Here is a 16300-nt window from a genome sequence, read left to right as displayed (position 1 = left end):
GGGAGCCAAGGTCCTTAGAGGGACGGTGAGCAAGAGCGCAGGCCCACCCGGGAGCTGCTGGAAAGGGGGGCCACGTGGACAGATGCGGTGCTGGGTGCAGGAGGCAGTGGCCGCCAGCTGAGGGGAGGCCCCAAAGCCCCCGGTGAAGGCAGGAGTGAGGGTCCCAGCAGGAGCGTCTGGGGAGCCCCGCACCCCCGCACCCCGCACAGGCAGCTGCGAAAGTGGCAGGTGGGAGGCGAGGGCAGCCGTGGGCGCTGCCCCTGAATTATTGATCAGGAACAGGGCGAAGCACAGGGCTCGGAACCTGCAGACGGCTGCACCAGCCGCGGCTCACTCCAGGCGCAGGTACGTCTCCAGGGGTGCCCAGGGGGGCTCTGGGGGTCAGAGACCTGAGGGGCCCTGGGGAGAGATGCCCTAGAGGTGGGCCCAAGGGAGGGGCAGGGGCAGCACCCGGGGCCTGGTCCATGAGTGCTGAAAAGAGGAAGGGCGAGGGCAGCCACCACGGACTCTGCCCCGGGTGTGGGGACACCAGCAGTGTGTGGTCGAGTCACAGCCAAGCTGGCCCAGGAGGAACCAGGCATAGGGGCCTTTATCCGTTCTGCAGAGATGTCTGTGGGACAGGGTGAAACCCATCGCCTGTCTCAGGAGTGGGGGAGGGGGGACGGGGGGCAGCAAACATGCCACGTGCAGACACTGTGAGAGGTATGAGGGCTTCAGCCCAAGACCCTAGCCCCGACCCAGCCCCAATTCCAGCCCAGACCCCCAGCCCTGACCCCAGCCCCAACCCCCAGCCCCGACCCCCAGCCCCAACTCCCAGCCCCAACCCAGCCCTGACCCCCAGCCCCGACCCCAGCCCCAAATCAGCCCCAACCCCCAGCCCTGACCCCCCAGCCCCAACCCAGCCCCACCCCCAGCCCTGACCCCCCAACCCTGACCCAGCCCAGACCCAGCCCCGACCCCACCCCAATCCAGGCCCGACCCCCAGCCCAACCCCCAGCCCAGACCCAACCCCGACCCAGCCCTAATCCAGCCCCGACCCCAGCCCCGACCCTCAGCCCCGACCCCCAGCCCCAATCCCAGCCCCAGCCCACCTCGGTCTCTGAGCCCCCGGGCCGGGCGCCTGCCGGGACCCTCCTCCCTGGCTGTCCCCCAGCAGCACCCTGTGGCCTGCGCCCTTAGCCCCGGGAGAAGGCGTCTCCTGAGGGCTTGGGGTGAACAGCTGCTTGGAAGCCCCTGAGACCCCTTAGACGGGGTCCCCGCCTGTGCCCCAAGACCAGACAGACCTGCCGTGGCCTGGGCGGAGGGGACGCAGCAGGCGCCCTGGTCACCGCGCCTGAGGGGGCGAATAGGCAACACTGCTCCTGCACAGGCCCCACCCCGGACCCTGTCCCCTGCCCGCAGGCTGGCCAGATGGACCCTAGAGACCCCCATGCCGCTCCTTGCAGCAGACGCCCCCCTGCTCCCTGAGCTCGTGTGGTGTTGGGTGGGACACCTGGCCAGGCTGGGCGTCCAGGCGTCCTCCTTACTGTAGCCAGGAGGGGGCCCAAATATCACCCCTTCTTCAACGAGGAGAGGCCTGGGGCCAGCGGGCTCCTGGCCATTCTGAGTCCGAGAGGGGCAGAGCCCCAGCCCACACATGGACAGCATTTGGCGGCGAGTCAGGGCCATTGTCTGCAGGGAGCAGCCCGAGGCTGGGCCGGGTGGCTCCCTGGGAGATGCATCTGGGTCGCTCCAACACCGAATCCTGGGAATCCGGGCCCCTTCCCCATCCCCAAGGCGGGCCCGACCGCACCCCAGCCTCAGCTCCCCTGCGAGCACCCCCATCAGAGCTTCTGCCCAATCGTGAGGAGCAATGGCCACCAGGGGGCACAGCGGAGCAGGGCCTGTGTTGATGCTCTCCCAGGAGACAGAACACCTGCAGCTCCCACTGCCTGCCACTGACCGCTGCTGACCACCACTGCTCGCCGATGACCACCACTGACCATCGCTGACCACCACTGCTCTCTGCTGACCGCCACTGACCAACACTGCTCACTGCTGACCGCCACTGACCAACACTAACCATCGCTGACCACCACTGCTTGCCGCTGATCACCACTGCTCGCCACTGCCCACCGCTGACTGCCACTGACCACCACTGCTTGCTGACGACCACCACTGCCTGCCACTGACCACCGCTAACCGCCACTACTCACCGCTGACCACCACTGACCGCCACTGACCATTGCTGACCACCACTGCTCACCGCTGACCACCACTGACCTCCACTGCCTGCCGCTGACCACCACTGACCACCACTACCCCCCATGGCCAGCCGCTGACCACCAAGCCCACACACCAGCACCCCCACCAAGGAGTTTGGGAGAAACAGGCAGGTGTTTGAGGGGCAGCGGGCAGTAGGTGGGTAGTTTCGACCCAGAGCGTGTGGGGAATGTGACCCGGAAGTACTCAGGGCTCAGCCGCATGGTGGGCTCTGCTGGGGCAACCAAGGCCCCCTGCCAGTGCTGGAAGCCAGGTGGGGGGCTCATACACTGGCCGGGCCCTGAGTCCAGCCCCAGGGGTGTCCTCCGAGAGCCACGCTCTGGGGCCCCATACTGTGGGCTGGGAGGTCCGGGGCAGAGCCGGGGGTGGGCCCTGGTGGTGGGGTGCTGTGTGGTGTGGGGAGATACTCGGGCTATTGAGCACTGACCATCCCCTCCACAGGGCCGGGGCCAGGACACGGCTGAAGCGATGCTGGCTCAGGAGCTGGCGGCTAGCCTGTGCCAGGAGGGGGGCCAGCACCTGGCCCATGGCGAACCCGCGCTGGCCGCGGCCTTCCTCCTGGCTGCCTTCAGCTGCCACGCACCAACGGCCGTGCACCACGTCCAGGCCCTGCCCGAGGGCCTGGGGGCGCCCGTGCTGGCGGCACTGGAGGCCTGGTGCCGCGGCGAGAGCCCCATCCCAGCCGTCCACTGGGACGGGATGGCCGTGGTATCGCTGACGGGCGCCCAGGCCTCGGCCTTCCTGGCCACCCTGTGCCCGGAGCACCCGGCGGCTGCCCTGCACGGCCTGGCTGGGCTGCTGGCACACGGGCGCCCCCTGGAGGCTGAGGCGCGCTGCAGCGCCCTGCTGGCCACCGGCTCCCCGCTGGGCCTGGAGCTGCGACTGACCCGCGCCCTCGCCCGCATCCTGGCCGGGGCCCCGTACGCCACAGGCCTGGCTGACTACCTGCAGGCATTCGCCATCAGCGCCGACCGCACCGTGGCCTTCGTCCTCGCCCACCAGCAGCCGCACCTGCCTCTGCTGCTCGGGGCCCTCCGGGACCACGTCCTGGGACGCCCGGAGGCCGGGGACAGTGCAGATGGCCAGGGGCTGCTGGCTGCCCTGGACTCCACAGGCAGCTGGAGCAACACACTGGACCCTGAAGCGCTGCTCCGAGACGGCAGGTTTGAGGCCTGCAGGGCAGCGTGTGACCGCCTCCTGGAGTCCCAGCCAACAGACAGCAGACCCCAAGGTAAGAGAGTGGCCTGTTCCCAGGGAGGGCAGTGAGCTTCCGGCTTCCCTTGTGGTGACAGTGCCGTAGGGGACAGGGCAGGCCCGAGCTCAGGAAGCACTTGGTGGCCAGGAGGCCACTCGGAGGACAAGGCAAAGATGGGCTCTGGGCAGGTCTGGGGAGGAAGGACATGGGGTGCCCAGGCCTCCAAACAGAGCAGTGGTGGGGCTGGAGTGATAGCACAGCAGGTAGGGCGTTTGCCTTGCACGCGGCCGACCGGGTTCGATTCCCAGTATCCCATATGGTCCCCCGAGCACCGCCAGGAGTAATTCCTGAGTGCATGAGCCAGGAGTAACTCCTGTGCATCGCCGGGTGTGATTCAAAAAGAAAAAAGAAAAAAGCAAACAGAGCAGTGGCCATCAGAGAGAGACAGCATCTGAGGCCAAGACTCGCTGTCCAGCCCTCCAAGGTGACCACGGGGAGGGGCCGGGGGCAGCATGTCTAGACTCTCCCCTGGCTGCTGGCACACCAGGGCTCAATGGCAGGAGGGGCAGCCTGTGACGGGTGGGTGGGCAGGAGAGGAGGGCAGGGGAGGACGGGGCGTCTGGACCATCCCAGGCAGAGCGGTGAAGGCTGAGGTGTGGGGAGGGGGCCAGCGGGAAGGGCAGGCAGGGGCTTCTCGATTTGTGAGGCGGGCGGAGGCAGGTGGGTGGAGGCCGTGCCCTCTGGCCCCAAGGCAGGGCTGTGTAGTCCCCTGGTCACAGCCCCCTCCAGCAGCCTGGGCAGTGCTGTCTGTACCCGCAGTGGGGGTGGGACCCGACTTCGACGTCACCCACTCAGTGCTCAGAGATGGCCCTTAGTGGACAGGGTGTCGCCAGGCAGCTTGGACCTTGAGGTGGGCGGGCCTGGCCTGGAGCCAGGGCACCCAAGGGGCTCCGAGCTGAGGACTTGGGGGGAGCAAGGCCACACTAAGGAGGTGTCTACAGCGTGCTGTGGAAGATGGGGCTCGCCCCTCGGGCAAGGGGCACAAGCACCGGGAGGGGGTCGCCGAGGCTGTAGGGGCTCACGTGAGATGGAGTGGATGGGAGTGGAGGTGGCAGGGACCCCTGGGAGTGAGGGGGACAGGCGACTGAGCTGTCAGAGGACTCGTGGGCGGGGCAGGGCGTCAGGAGGAGACAGACATGCACAGTGACCTCAAGGTCATGCAGACCTGACATCTGCTTGAGAGGCCGGAGGTAAGGGGACATGTTCGGGCCCCGGGAGCAGCAGGGAGATGGGGATAGAGACGCACACGGTGCAGCCCCCAGACTTAGCCTCACCGAGTGGCGCCCGCGGGCCAGCCAGGGCAGGAACGGCCAGCACACGGGCTCTGGCCAGAGGCTGCTCCCAGCCCAGGACGCCACGTCCAAAGGACCAAGGGTCTGAGCTGATGAGAGCACTGGGACACGGGGCTCACGGCAGTGGCCAGGGGCCCCATGCAGGTGCCAGGACCTTTCACCTGGACGCAGGATCCTGAACTCACAAAGGGCTGCAGCTCCGATGCCAACAGGTGCTGCTCCCACAAGATGCCACTGGGGGGGAGCCCCAAGGGCTGGGAGGAACCTTCTAGAAACCACTCCAGTTCCTGGTCATGGAGCACATGCCTTGTGTGGCTGAGGCCCCCGCTGCATCACGGACCCCCGAGGACCAGAAGCAGCTCTGAGGCCTCGGAAATGGCCCCCGTGAAAACATGAAAGTATCGAGGTGACTTCCCACGGCCCCCTGAGCTCTCCTCTGCACTAAGGACCATCCCCAATGCTCAAATGAAAGACGAAGAAAGAGAAGAGCAATGGCCAAAGGGGAAGAAGCAAAGTTGCCATTATTCCAGAGGCTATAATTAACCACGTGAACACCCAAAAGAAACTGCTGCAAAATTTTGTAGGATACGCCGAAAGCACATATATTCCCTGTCAACGCAATAGGTAGAAGCGTTGTGCTTTAAATATGCTCTAGCCAGTGCAGCAAAAAATAATTTATTTCAAAATATATGGCTTTATGGACAAAGGTATTTTACGTCATGAGAGGACAGTCCCAGCACACTCATAAGTGGGCGACATTCAGCGCACGCGTGACGGAGCGTGAGGGACGGACAGGGTGTCTGAGGCTCTCTGGACCACATGTACCAATGCAGGAGGAGACACTGGCCACGCGGTAGCAAGGCCAGATTGCAGCACAGACTGGACACTGGAGGGCTGTCAGGGACGGCGGGGGAGGGGTGCGGTGCCAGGTTCTGCCTCAAACTGGGCAAAAACTCAAAGAAAATCATCTCAGGTAGATTTCATGAATACCTAAGTTTCACAGTTTCTAACATAAATATAAGATGACATCGTACAGGCATCTATGCATGAAGCGAGGTTTCTTAAGATACAGGAAGTGCAAACAAACAAACAAACAAAAAGATTGAATCACTTGACTATATCAAAATCTTACAACTTAATTTTTTTGGTTTTGGGACCACACCAGGCGATGTGTGGGCTGACTCCTGGCTCAGCACTCAGGAATACTCCTGGCCGTGCTCAGGGAAGCAGACATGATGCCAGGGACCAATCCTGGATTGGCCACATATGAGGCAAGTGCCCTCCGTGCTGTCCTATCACTCCAGCCCCTAACGTTTTAGAACTTTCGGCCAGAGAGAGTTCAGAGAATACAGAGGGTGAGGCGCTTACTGGCATGTGGCCAGCCCACGCCGGTGCCCGCATCCCACCAGAAGTGACCTCTGAGCACCACAAAACAAAACAAAACAAAACTGTCTAACTTCTGTTTTCCCTACAACTATGGAAGAGAAAAGGACAACATGTGTTTTCAAAATATACAACGAACAAAAGACTTGTCCTCTAGGATTTGGAGAACGTGTCCATATTGATAAGAACATACTCAGCACAAGAACTGGCAGGATCCTTCCCAGCAGAGAAGGCACAGATGGCTGATAAGTATGTGGAAATAGCAAATGGCCCCATCACGAGACCCGCATAAGTCAGAGCGACCAGCAGCCAGACCCAGAAAGGCTGTTAGTCATCAAGGAGCCTCGGGCGCAGGCGGGGAGGTGCCGCTCGGCACCCAGGGCTGTCAGACGCTGCGCCTCAACTGGAGGCTCCAGCTGCCAAGGGGGACCCAGATGGGACCGACCGCCAGCCTGAGGGGCCCAGAGTGCAGGCAATGGGCAAGTGAGGGGTCGCTCCCAGCAACGGCAGGAGGGAGCAGGGGTGAGGCCATAGGGGGCTTCGGGAGGGAGCTGGAGGGGTGAGGCTGTGCGGGGGTGTGGGGCTTCGGGAGGGAGCTGGAGAGGTGAGGCTGTGAGGGGTGGCTGTGGGAGATAGCCGGAGGGGTGAGGATATGCAGGGGCTGTGGGAGGTAGCTGGAGGGATGAGGCTGTGCAGGGGGCAGTAGGACGGAGCTGGAAGGGTGAGGCTGTGTGGGAAGCTGTAGGAGGGAGCTGGAGGCGTGAGGCTGTTCAGGGGGCTGCAAAAGGTAGCTGGAGGGGTGAGGCCATGCAGGGGGGGCTGTGGGAGGGAGCTGGAGGGGTGAGGCTGTGCGGGTGTTGGGAGCTGAAGCTTTTGTGGTTTCCGTGCTAAGATGCCCCAGTGCTGCTTAGATATGAGACGGAATTAGGGTAGAAAGTGGCCGGAACTCAGGGAAGGCGGGAGAGGAGGGTGGGGGGTGGGGTGGGGGGTAATGTGATGTAGCAGAGGAGGAAGCTGAGCCCCTGGCTGGCATCAGTGACATTTTGGGTGACCCCATGGCAGGGTGCTGGGTGCTGGCAGGAGTTTGAGCTCAGGGGTTAACCGCCTGCTGAAGCAAACTTCAGGGATCTTGGGGAAGCGTGAGTGAGTCCAGAGTCTAAAGAGACACGACAGGCGTCTAGGGCAGCTCAGGAATCCCCGACAGGGGAAAGTGTCAGGTATGACCAGGCGGGTCCAGCAGCAGGACACACGCACTCGCCTCCTGGCTGAGAAAGGTTTCTCAGTGATGCGCTCCGGAGAGCAGCGGGGACTCCTCCGAGGCAGTACCCACCCCTCGGGCCACCCCCCCCCACCGCGAAAACTATTTATTGGGGGCCACAGCCAGCGTGCTCAGAGGCTGTTCCAGGGAGCACTGTGGGGGTCCCTGCGGGATGGCGTGTGCGAGGCAGGCGCCCCGTGCCTACCTATCCCTCACCCTGGAAATCAGCTGGGGCTTGCTCTTAGAAGGAACTCTGTTCCAGAGTTGAAACTCAGTGGCTGGGACGAAAGGCTGCAGACACTGCAGGGTGGAGACGGGCGGGTGGGCGAAGCAGAGGGGAGGGCGGGTGGGCGAAGCAGAGGGGAGGGCGGAGCCCCGCCCACCTATCCCTGCGTGGCAGAGGCCGTTCCCAGTGGCCCCTGGCTATCTCGGTCCCAGCCAGGAGGGTGCCGGCACTGACGCTCACAGCCAGCAGAGACGGGGGCTCTGGAAGCCCCCAGGTACTAACTTCACCCCGAGTGAGCACGGAATCTTCTGGAACTCAGGATAAGGGGCGATTTCACCAAGACCCAGGAGAAGGCTGGGAGGGGGTCTTGAACGCGACTGCGGGATGGGGCTGTCGCGGGGGACCCGCGGTGGGAGGGGCCCGTCCCGGGCTCAGTTGGGGTCAGCACCCGAACCACAGCCCAGAGCGGGCAGAGGCCCACCGCCACGTGTCGCAGCTCTGGGGGCTCCTGGCCCGAGGGCTGGGGCGGGGTCGCGGGCTCGGGCGCGACCGGGTTCCAGGCTCGCGTCTCCTCCGCAGGCGAGCGTCTGGCCGCGCTGCTGGTGACCCGCGCGGCTGCGGCCTTCTCCCTAGACGCCGGCGCGCAGGACGCGCTCGGAGACCTGCACGCGGCCTTCGGCGAGAGCCGGGCGGGCGCGCGTCGGCAGCTGGATGCGCTGTTCGCCGAGGACGCCCAGGAGCGCCTGCGGGCCCGGGCCGAGGAGGCGGCGGCGGCGAGCCTGGCGCGCTTCCTGAAGGCGGTGCGGGCGCGGGCGGAGCTGCGCGGGGATTCGGGCCGCGAGCTGCTGGCGCCGGCGCTGCGCGCGCTCCGCATCCTGCTGCGCGTGTCCACGCCCGCCGCGCGCCCGGCGCTGGGCGCCCGCCTGGCCGAGGCGCTGCTGCTGGCGGGGGACGCGGTGGGCGCGCGGGCCTGGTGCGAGCGCCTGCTGCGGCGGCGGCGGCGCGCGGACCCGGCCGGGGAGCGCTCGGCCCTGCTGGCGCTGCGCGGCTTCTGTGCGCTGCACGCCGGGGACGCGCCGCGCGCCCTGGAGGACTTCCAGGAGGTGGTGGCGCGCGGCCCGCCCCACCCCTGCGGCTGCGTGCGCGCGCTGTGCGGCCGCGGGCTGCTGCGCGTGCTGGCGGGCAGCGCCTTCCTGGGCGCGCTGGACTATGTCACCGCCTGCCGCCTGCGGCGCGAGGAGGCTCTGCTCGTCGCCAAGGCCCTGGTGCCCTGGAACCAGCGCGGGCTGCTGCGGACCGTCCTGCGGGAGGAGGCCCGGACACTGCTGCGGCGGGCGGCGCGCGCGGCCGTGGACGGAGCCGGCCCCGCGGCGCAGGAGGGGTAAAGGCGGCGGCACGCGCCCCTCCCCGGGTCTGGAAGCCCCTTGCCCGCCCCCAGCCCGGCCGCCTCCACCTCCACCTCCGCTTGGCCAGAGCACTGGGCAGGAGTCCTACCGCCTGCACGCACAGACTGGCGCGTCCACAAGCACAGGAGCAGGAGCACACGCGCAGTCACACGTGCACATGGGCACACGCACTCAGGCACACGTACACGTAGGCACATGCACTCAGGATACGTCCATGCACACATGCACAGAGCCACACGTGCACAGGCACACAGTCACACACAAGCACACATGCAAGTACACTCGTACCAAGCACACACACAGGTGTGCATAGAGGCATGCACATATATGCACAAGCCAGCACACACATTTACATAGTTTCTCTGTGTCCCACTCGAGAACCTCGTGCCGGAGATACGGCAGGGTCCCCCATACGAGCCCTTTGTGCTCATCTCTCAGGGGTGCTTCCCAAAAGTGTCTGCCCCCCTCCCACCCAGGACAGTCCCAGGCGTGCCCACCCATCCTCAGCTCTGCCGCGCTGACAGCCCTAGGCAGGGACCCTGCACCCCAGGGAGCCGCCCCCCAGGCCCACAGAGCAGCTGCACCCGGGGCAGTGGGCCCCCGAGGGCCTGGACAGTGAGGGAACGTGTCCCTTGTGCTGCCGGCAGGGACGCCCAGGGCGTGCTCCAGCTGGCCTCACTGCTGCTGGAGCTGGACACGGAGGACGAGGAGTCGAGGCTGCTGGTGGCCGACGCGCTGTACGGCCTGGGCCGCCTGGAGGACGCCCACAAGGTGCTGCTGCGGGCCCGGTCCAGGCCCCCTGCTGCACCCACACTGGCCCGGCTGGCCCTGCTGCAGCTGCGGAGGGGCTTCTGCTACGACGCCCACCAGGTGAGGCCCGGGACCCCCGCGGCCGCCTGCGAGCCTGCTAGGGCAGGCGGGTCCCTGCCCTGATGTGCCCTGGGAGGGGCAGCCCCTGAGAAGCCACTCCCAACCCTCATTTGCCATGGTCTCGCCACATCCCTGCATCCATCAGAGGGATGGACACTGAGGCTCTTCCTGGACCAGGTCCGGGCACCGGGAGTTGGGAGGCAGGCTGGGTGCTTAAGCCCGCACTCGCCACACTGCCCACTGCCCAGCCCGGGAGCCACAGCCCACCGGGCTGGGTGCTGAGACTCTGCCCACAGCTCGTGAAGAAGCTGGTGCAGTGTGGGGACACGGCCTGCCTCCAGCCCACCCTGAGCATCTTCTGCCATGAGGACCGGCAACGGCTATGGCATCTCTGCCACACGCGGGCGGTGGCCATCCTGCGGGCACAGCCGGGCTTGACCGGGGAGCCGACTCACCTCCGGGAGGCCGTTGCCTACCTATCTCTGGCCATCTTCGCCGCGGGCGGGAGCTGTGGCACCCACACCGTGCCAGGTATGAGGGGCACCGAGCCTGAGGCAGGGACGGACCAGAGGGCACCCCGGCATTGTTGAGGGGGAACCCCGGTCATTCAGCACTTTCTGCAGCCCGGCCCTGAGCATGCTGGCTCCCGCTGCCCCTGGCCTGCTCTTGGCGGGAGGTGGGCAGCAGACCGGAAGCCGCGAGGGGCCAGGGGCTCAGGACATCCTGGAACGTGGGGCAGAGCTGGCCATCCCTGGGCCTCGCTTGGTGCACCCCCAGAACACAGTGCTTTTTCCAAGCCCCCAAGAACAGGAGCGACAAGATGCGGTGCTCGTGGGGCCTCCTGCACCCAAAGTCCGTGGTTCCATCCTGGGATTGTGCCCGCCTGCGGCCGAGACCCACGGCCTCCTGCTCAGACTGCTCCTCTCACTGCTCCCGCACCCCCAGATGCCGCCCCCCTGCTGGGGGGCCAGCACCAACCACCTGCGGGTCCTGCACGCCTTGGGGCCCAGTGTGGGCCGCACCCTTGATCCCGCCCACTGAGCAGTGGGTGCTGTCCATCCCATGAGCGCCTGTCCCACCCCGCTGCAGCTGCCAACGCCCTCCCCACCTCCCCCTCAGGCACTCAGGCCAGCCAGAGCCTCCTGGCCCGTGCCCGCTGCTACGCGCTCCTGGGCCAGAGGAGGACAGCGCTGCTGGACTTCGACGCGGCACTGCGGGCCGAGCCGCGGGACGTCGCTGCGCTGTGTGGCCGCGGGCTCCTGCACCTGGCACTGGGCCAGCAGCAGGTAGCCAGACCAGGGGAGGGCGCGGCCGGGAGCCAGGAGGGGCGGGCACTTCCGTCTCCGGCAGGGAGACAGGGGCCCTGAGTCACAGCCAGTGTCAGGGAGTCTTGCCTCGCAACCAAGGCCAATGCACCCACAGTCGCCCATGAGGGAAAAGAGCACACCTTCCCATCAATACACACTAACACACACACACCAACGCACACTCCCACCAACACTCACTAACACACACACAGTTGGCCAGAAGGGGAAAGACAGCACACTCTCCCACCAACACACACTAACACCAACACACACTCCCTCCAACACTCACACACCAACACACACTTCCACCAACACTCACACACACACACATTCCCACCAACACTCACTAACACACTCACACACACTCCCACCAACACTCACTAACACACACCAACACACACTAACACACACACTCCCACCAACACACCAACATACTCCCACCAACACTCACTAACACACACCACTCCCACCAACACTCACTAACACACACTCCCACCAACACTCACACACATGCTCCTACCAACACTCACTAACACACCAACACTCACACACACACTCCCAATACTCACTAACACACACTTCCACCAACACTCACTAACACACTAACACACACACTCCCATCAATACTTACTAACAGATACACACTCCCACCAACACTCACTAACACACACCAACACACACTCCCACAAACACACACATCAACACACACTCTCACCAACATAGACACACTCCCACCAACACTCACACACCAACACACACTCCCACCTTCACACACACACCAACACACACTCCCACCAACACACCCACACCCACACTCAAACACACCAACACACACACTCCCACCAACACACCAACACACATTCCCAGCAATACACACTCCCACCAACACTCACACACTAACAGACACACTCCTACCAACACACACACCGACACACACCCACACTCCCACCAAAACACACACTTCCACCAACACTCACACACCAACACACACACTCCCACCAATACACACACTGACACTCACACACTGCCAACAACACTCTCACACCAACACATACACCAACACACACATACCAACACACACATACCAACACTCACACTAACACACCAACACATACACTCCCAGCAACACTCACACACCAACGCACACCAATACACACCCACATCAGCACACACCCATGCACACTCGTACACCAATGCGCTCACACAACACACACCAATTCACACATCAGTGCATACTCACACACTTGCATATACACACACCAGTGCACACAATGTGTACACTCACACATTCCAACACACATGCACATGGACAAACCATACACCAATGGACACTAAATGTTTACACTTACACACACTCACACTACACCAACACACACCACACAACCTACACACTTATGCATGCTCACACCATGCACTCATGCACCAACTTAAACTGCAAGCCACACACACAGCCGACACTTAGGAGCTGATGCACACTCACATCACACACTCACGCCAAGTTATGCCACACAACACTCCCAGCCTACACACACACTCAGACTCATGCACGCTCACTCCCACACGTTACACATACGGCTCACAGCCATAGTACTTTCAGACCCCGCACACTCACACACACACTCCGACGCACTCACCGCTACAGACACACCTGAAAACCGTCAGTGGGAAGGTACTGGGGGCGCCATGGCTAGCCACATCTGAGGCCACGTGGCCATCCCGGGTGGGGTCCCCTCAAGTGGCTGCCCCCTTCGTTGCCACCCCTCACCGTCAGGGTGCCCCTTCTCTGGTCCTGGGCCCCCAGAACCCTACTACACGTGCTAGACTTCTGCCAACCAGACGGGCCCCACTCTGGCGGGCCCCTCCGGGGGGGCCGGGCTGGGGGACCCAGTAGGCCTGCTCCCCACAGGAGGCAGTGGACGATGTCCTCTGTGCCCTGAAGCTGGACCCGGGGGCTGCAGTGCCTGAGCTGCGCACTCTGAAGCCCGAAGTCCAGGCGCTGCTCACACAGGGCCTCTCCTCCCACTGCCGGGCCCTCCTGGGACGCATGAGGGACCCGGGCACCACACTCAGCCCCGATGACGCCCAGGGCCTCCAGGCTGCAGGGGAGGCGCTGATCAGCCTGGACAGCGGACGGTGCAGTGGGCACATCCTCCTGGCAGATGTGCTCACCGCGACAGGTACATGTGTCCCCATTCCCTGGCTGCCGCCTCCTGGTCCCCCTCTATCCATCCCAAGGCGCGGGTGTGGAGGGAGGCGGTGTCAACGGGGATGCAGAGCAGAGGTGGGGGTTCACGGAAGGCTTGGGTGGGGAAACACTGACCTGGATTCAGCCCCTTCGATGGCGGGTCTCAGCCCCTCAGTGGGTGTGTCTCAGCCCTTCAGTGGGCGGGTCTCAGCTCCTCAGTGGGCAGGTCTCAGCCCCTCAGTGGGCGGATCTCAGCCCCCTCAGTGGGTGGTCTCAGTCCCTCAGTGGGCGGATCTCAGCCCCCTCAGTGGGCTGGTCTCAGCCCCCTCAGTGGGTGGGTCTCAGTCCCTCAGTGGGCGGATCTCACCCCCCTCAGTGGGCTGGTCTCAGCCCCTCTGGGTCTCAGTGGCCTCTGTGGGAGTGCCCTAACTCAAGGGGCAGCGCTGAGGGCAGTCCCTTCGGGGGGCGTATCTTACCCACGGGGCCCTGTGCTGTGCTCTAGCTTTGCTGAAGGGGAGCAGGAGCACCGCTGTGCCTGGTGACGGCATCACCAACCTGCTAGGCCCAGCAGGACCCCAACCCGTACAGGGCTCAGAGAGCTGGTGGTCCTGCTCCTGCCTCCAGCCCCTCGCTCACTCTGTGCCCCCAACCATAACAGGCAGCTACGAAGAGGCTGGGGCCCGCCTGCAAGCAGCCCTGCACCCCTGCCCACCCACAGGGGCCGCGCGGGCCCGGCGTGGTCTGCTCCAGCTCAAGAAGGGGGACACGGCGGCCGCCGCACACGACCTGCAGTGCCTGGCAGAGACTGATGTCAACGACCTGGGCTTCCTGCTGGGGCTCCTGGACGCCCCAGAGAGGCAGAGCCTTGCTCAGGTGTGGCTGGGCCGGACCACTGCTGACACCCAGCCATGGTGGGTGGGCCAGGGTGGGCTGGGCAGGAGGGCCTAGGAGGGGGAGCCCACGTGTTGGAGGTAGAGGGCCAGGAGTGAGGGGCAGGAAGGCTCTTGGGGTGAGGGGGAAGAGGCTCTTGGTGCAGGCAGGGGCTGGACAGGTGTATGGCGTCCCCGGAGGGAACAGCGCAGGCCCCAGTGGTGCGGTGCCTCCTGGCCCCCAAATGTTGAGGTGCAAAAGCAGCAGGCAGGTAGAGTGGCCTCTACCCACCCAGGCCAGGTAGAGGCTACTGCTGGCCATGGCCTCTGGGCTGTTCTGCCCCCTGCTCATTGGTCCAGCGCCCCGCCCGCCGGCATCCGGCCTGGGAGGGCAACAGGGACAGGAAGACCTGAGTGTGGGGTGGGGGGGGGCAGGGGCCTCAAGGACCTGCATGTGGACACTGCTGCCGACTCACGGCCAAGGCAGAGCGCCGTGGTGCCCGGGAGCCCTCCTAGACGCACCTTGCAAGACCCCCAAATGGGCACCTGCGGAGGGGGGAGGGTGCGGAACTGCAGGGAAGGGGCGTGAGTGATGCACCTGGAGCTGAGGTGAGCCCCCCCCCGGCCCCCCCGCTGTGACCGTGTCCTCCAAGCCAGGAGTGCAGAGTCAGGCAGGTCAGCCAACTCTAAGGGGACGAACCAGCCTACCCGTGCCCAAGGGGGGAATGGGGGAGGGCCTCCGAATGGGGCGGGAACGGGGCGGGGCCTCCGGGTGGGGGGGCAGGAGGAGGAGACAGGACGGGCCTCCAGGCGCGGGGGAGGGGGTATGGGGCAAGGCCTGGGGGGACGGGGCGGGGCCTCCTGGAGCCCGGCAGAGGGCTCGAGAGAATCTTGTGTCCACTGTGCTCAGCCGGGTCACAGCGCGGGGACCGGGCCGGGACACGGGGCCATTACTGAGCAACGGGACGGAAGTGGTCAGTTCCGGTGTGTGGCCCCCCCGCACGCTGCGGAGGAGGCGGGGCCACGGCGGGCAGTGGCTGTCCGCATCTGGCGCTGTGTCCCAGATTGGGGGTCTGGGGGGGACGCTCAGGGCCACTGGACAGAGGAGAGAGCATCTGAGCCGGCCTTCGAGAGGGCTTGGGTCGCGCTGAACACTGAGCCCACCCTCCCTTCTGCCTCCTGCAGGCCGCGGCCCAGGAAGCCGGCAGCCTGCTGCGGTCAGGTCAGCCCGGGCCAGCGCTGGGCTACTGCTCGCTGGCAGTGCTGGCCAGCGTGGACCAGGCCCCGAACCTGCGCCTCCGGGCCGCCTGCCTGGCCGAGCTGCAGGAGTTCGACCGTGCCCTTGGGGACCTGGACCTGGTGCTCCAGGAGGGCCCAGAGACCACCGACTCCTCCACACGGGCTGAAGACTTTTGCTTCCAAGGTCGCCTGCTGCTGGGCCGCGGGGACGAGGTGGGAGCCGCGCGGGCCTTCGCCCAGGGCCTGCAGCTGGCGCCCCTCCAGGCCCAGAATAGCCTGGGCGAGCGGCCGGGGCGAGCCACTGCAACCCGCCTGCTCTTGGGCTGGGGACAGCAGTGTCTGGAGGAGCAGCGGTTGGCAGAGGCCTGGGTGGCAGCAGATGCAGGCCTGGCCCTGGACCCCTCTCACAGCAGCCTCCAAGGCCTGAAGGCCAGGCTACGCAGAGGGGCGGCCTCTGGCTGCCGGCTCCACTGACCACCTTGAGGACCCCGACCCCGCAACAGAGCCCCAGCTTCCCTGGGGTCTGATCCCGGGGGTCCTGGGCCTGGCCAAGCAGTCTGCAGCCTTGTTCCTGCCCTGCTGGCTGGGTGGCCTTGGCCTGGCCCACAATTGTGGGCTCGAGGCAGGCCCTGCCCGCTACCCAGCCCTGCAGGGAGCACCCAGCACCCCACAATGTAGTTATGACCCCTCACCCCTGGGGGCCACACTGCCTCTCCCCACACCCAACACGGCCAGTGGGTGCACAGGG

The 16300-nt window shown here is 65.1% G+C and overlaps 1 protein-coding gene across 1 annotated transcript; it reads left to right on the top strand.

Moving 5' to 3' along the window:
- The first annotated feature begins 2730 nt into the window (after window positions 1–2730).
- On the top strand, window positions 2731–16026 carry TTC34 (tetratricopeptide repeat domain 34). Its single transcript, XM_056128341.1, is given in 8 exon segments — window positions 2731–3493; window positions 8256–9087; window positions 9676–9952; window positions 10249–10453; window positions 11072–11238; window positions 13166–13436; window positions 14103–14317; window positions 15499–16026. Coding segments are annotated over 8 exon segments (3258 nt in total).
- The last annotated feature ends 274 nt before the right edge of the window (window positions 16027–16300 follow it).

This window comes from Sorex fumeus, unplaced genomic scaffold (assembly GCF_029834395.1).
Source record: "Sorex fumeus unplaced genomic scaffold, SorFum_2.1 ptg000064l, whole genome shotgun sequence".
Classification (NCBI taxonomy): Eukaryota; Metazoa; Chordata; class Mammalia; order Eulipotyphla; family Soricidae; genus Sorex; species Sorex fumeus.
Note: the sequence above shows the minus strand (reverse complement) of the source record. Positions and strands in the feature narration are given on the sequence as shown.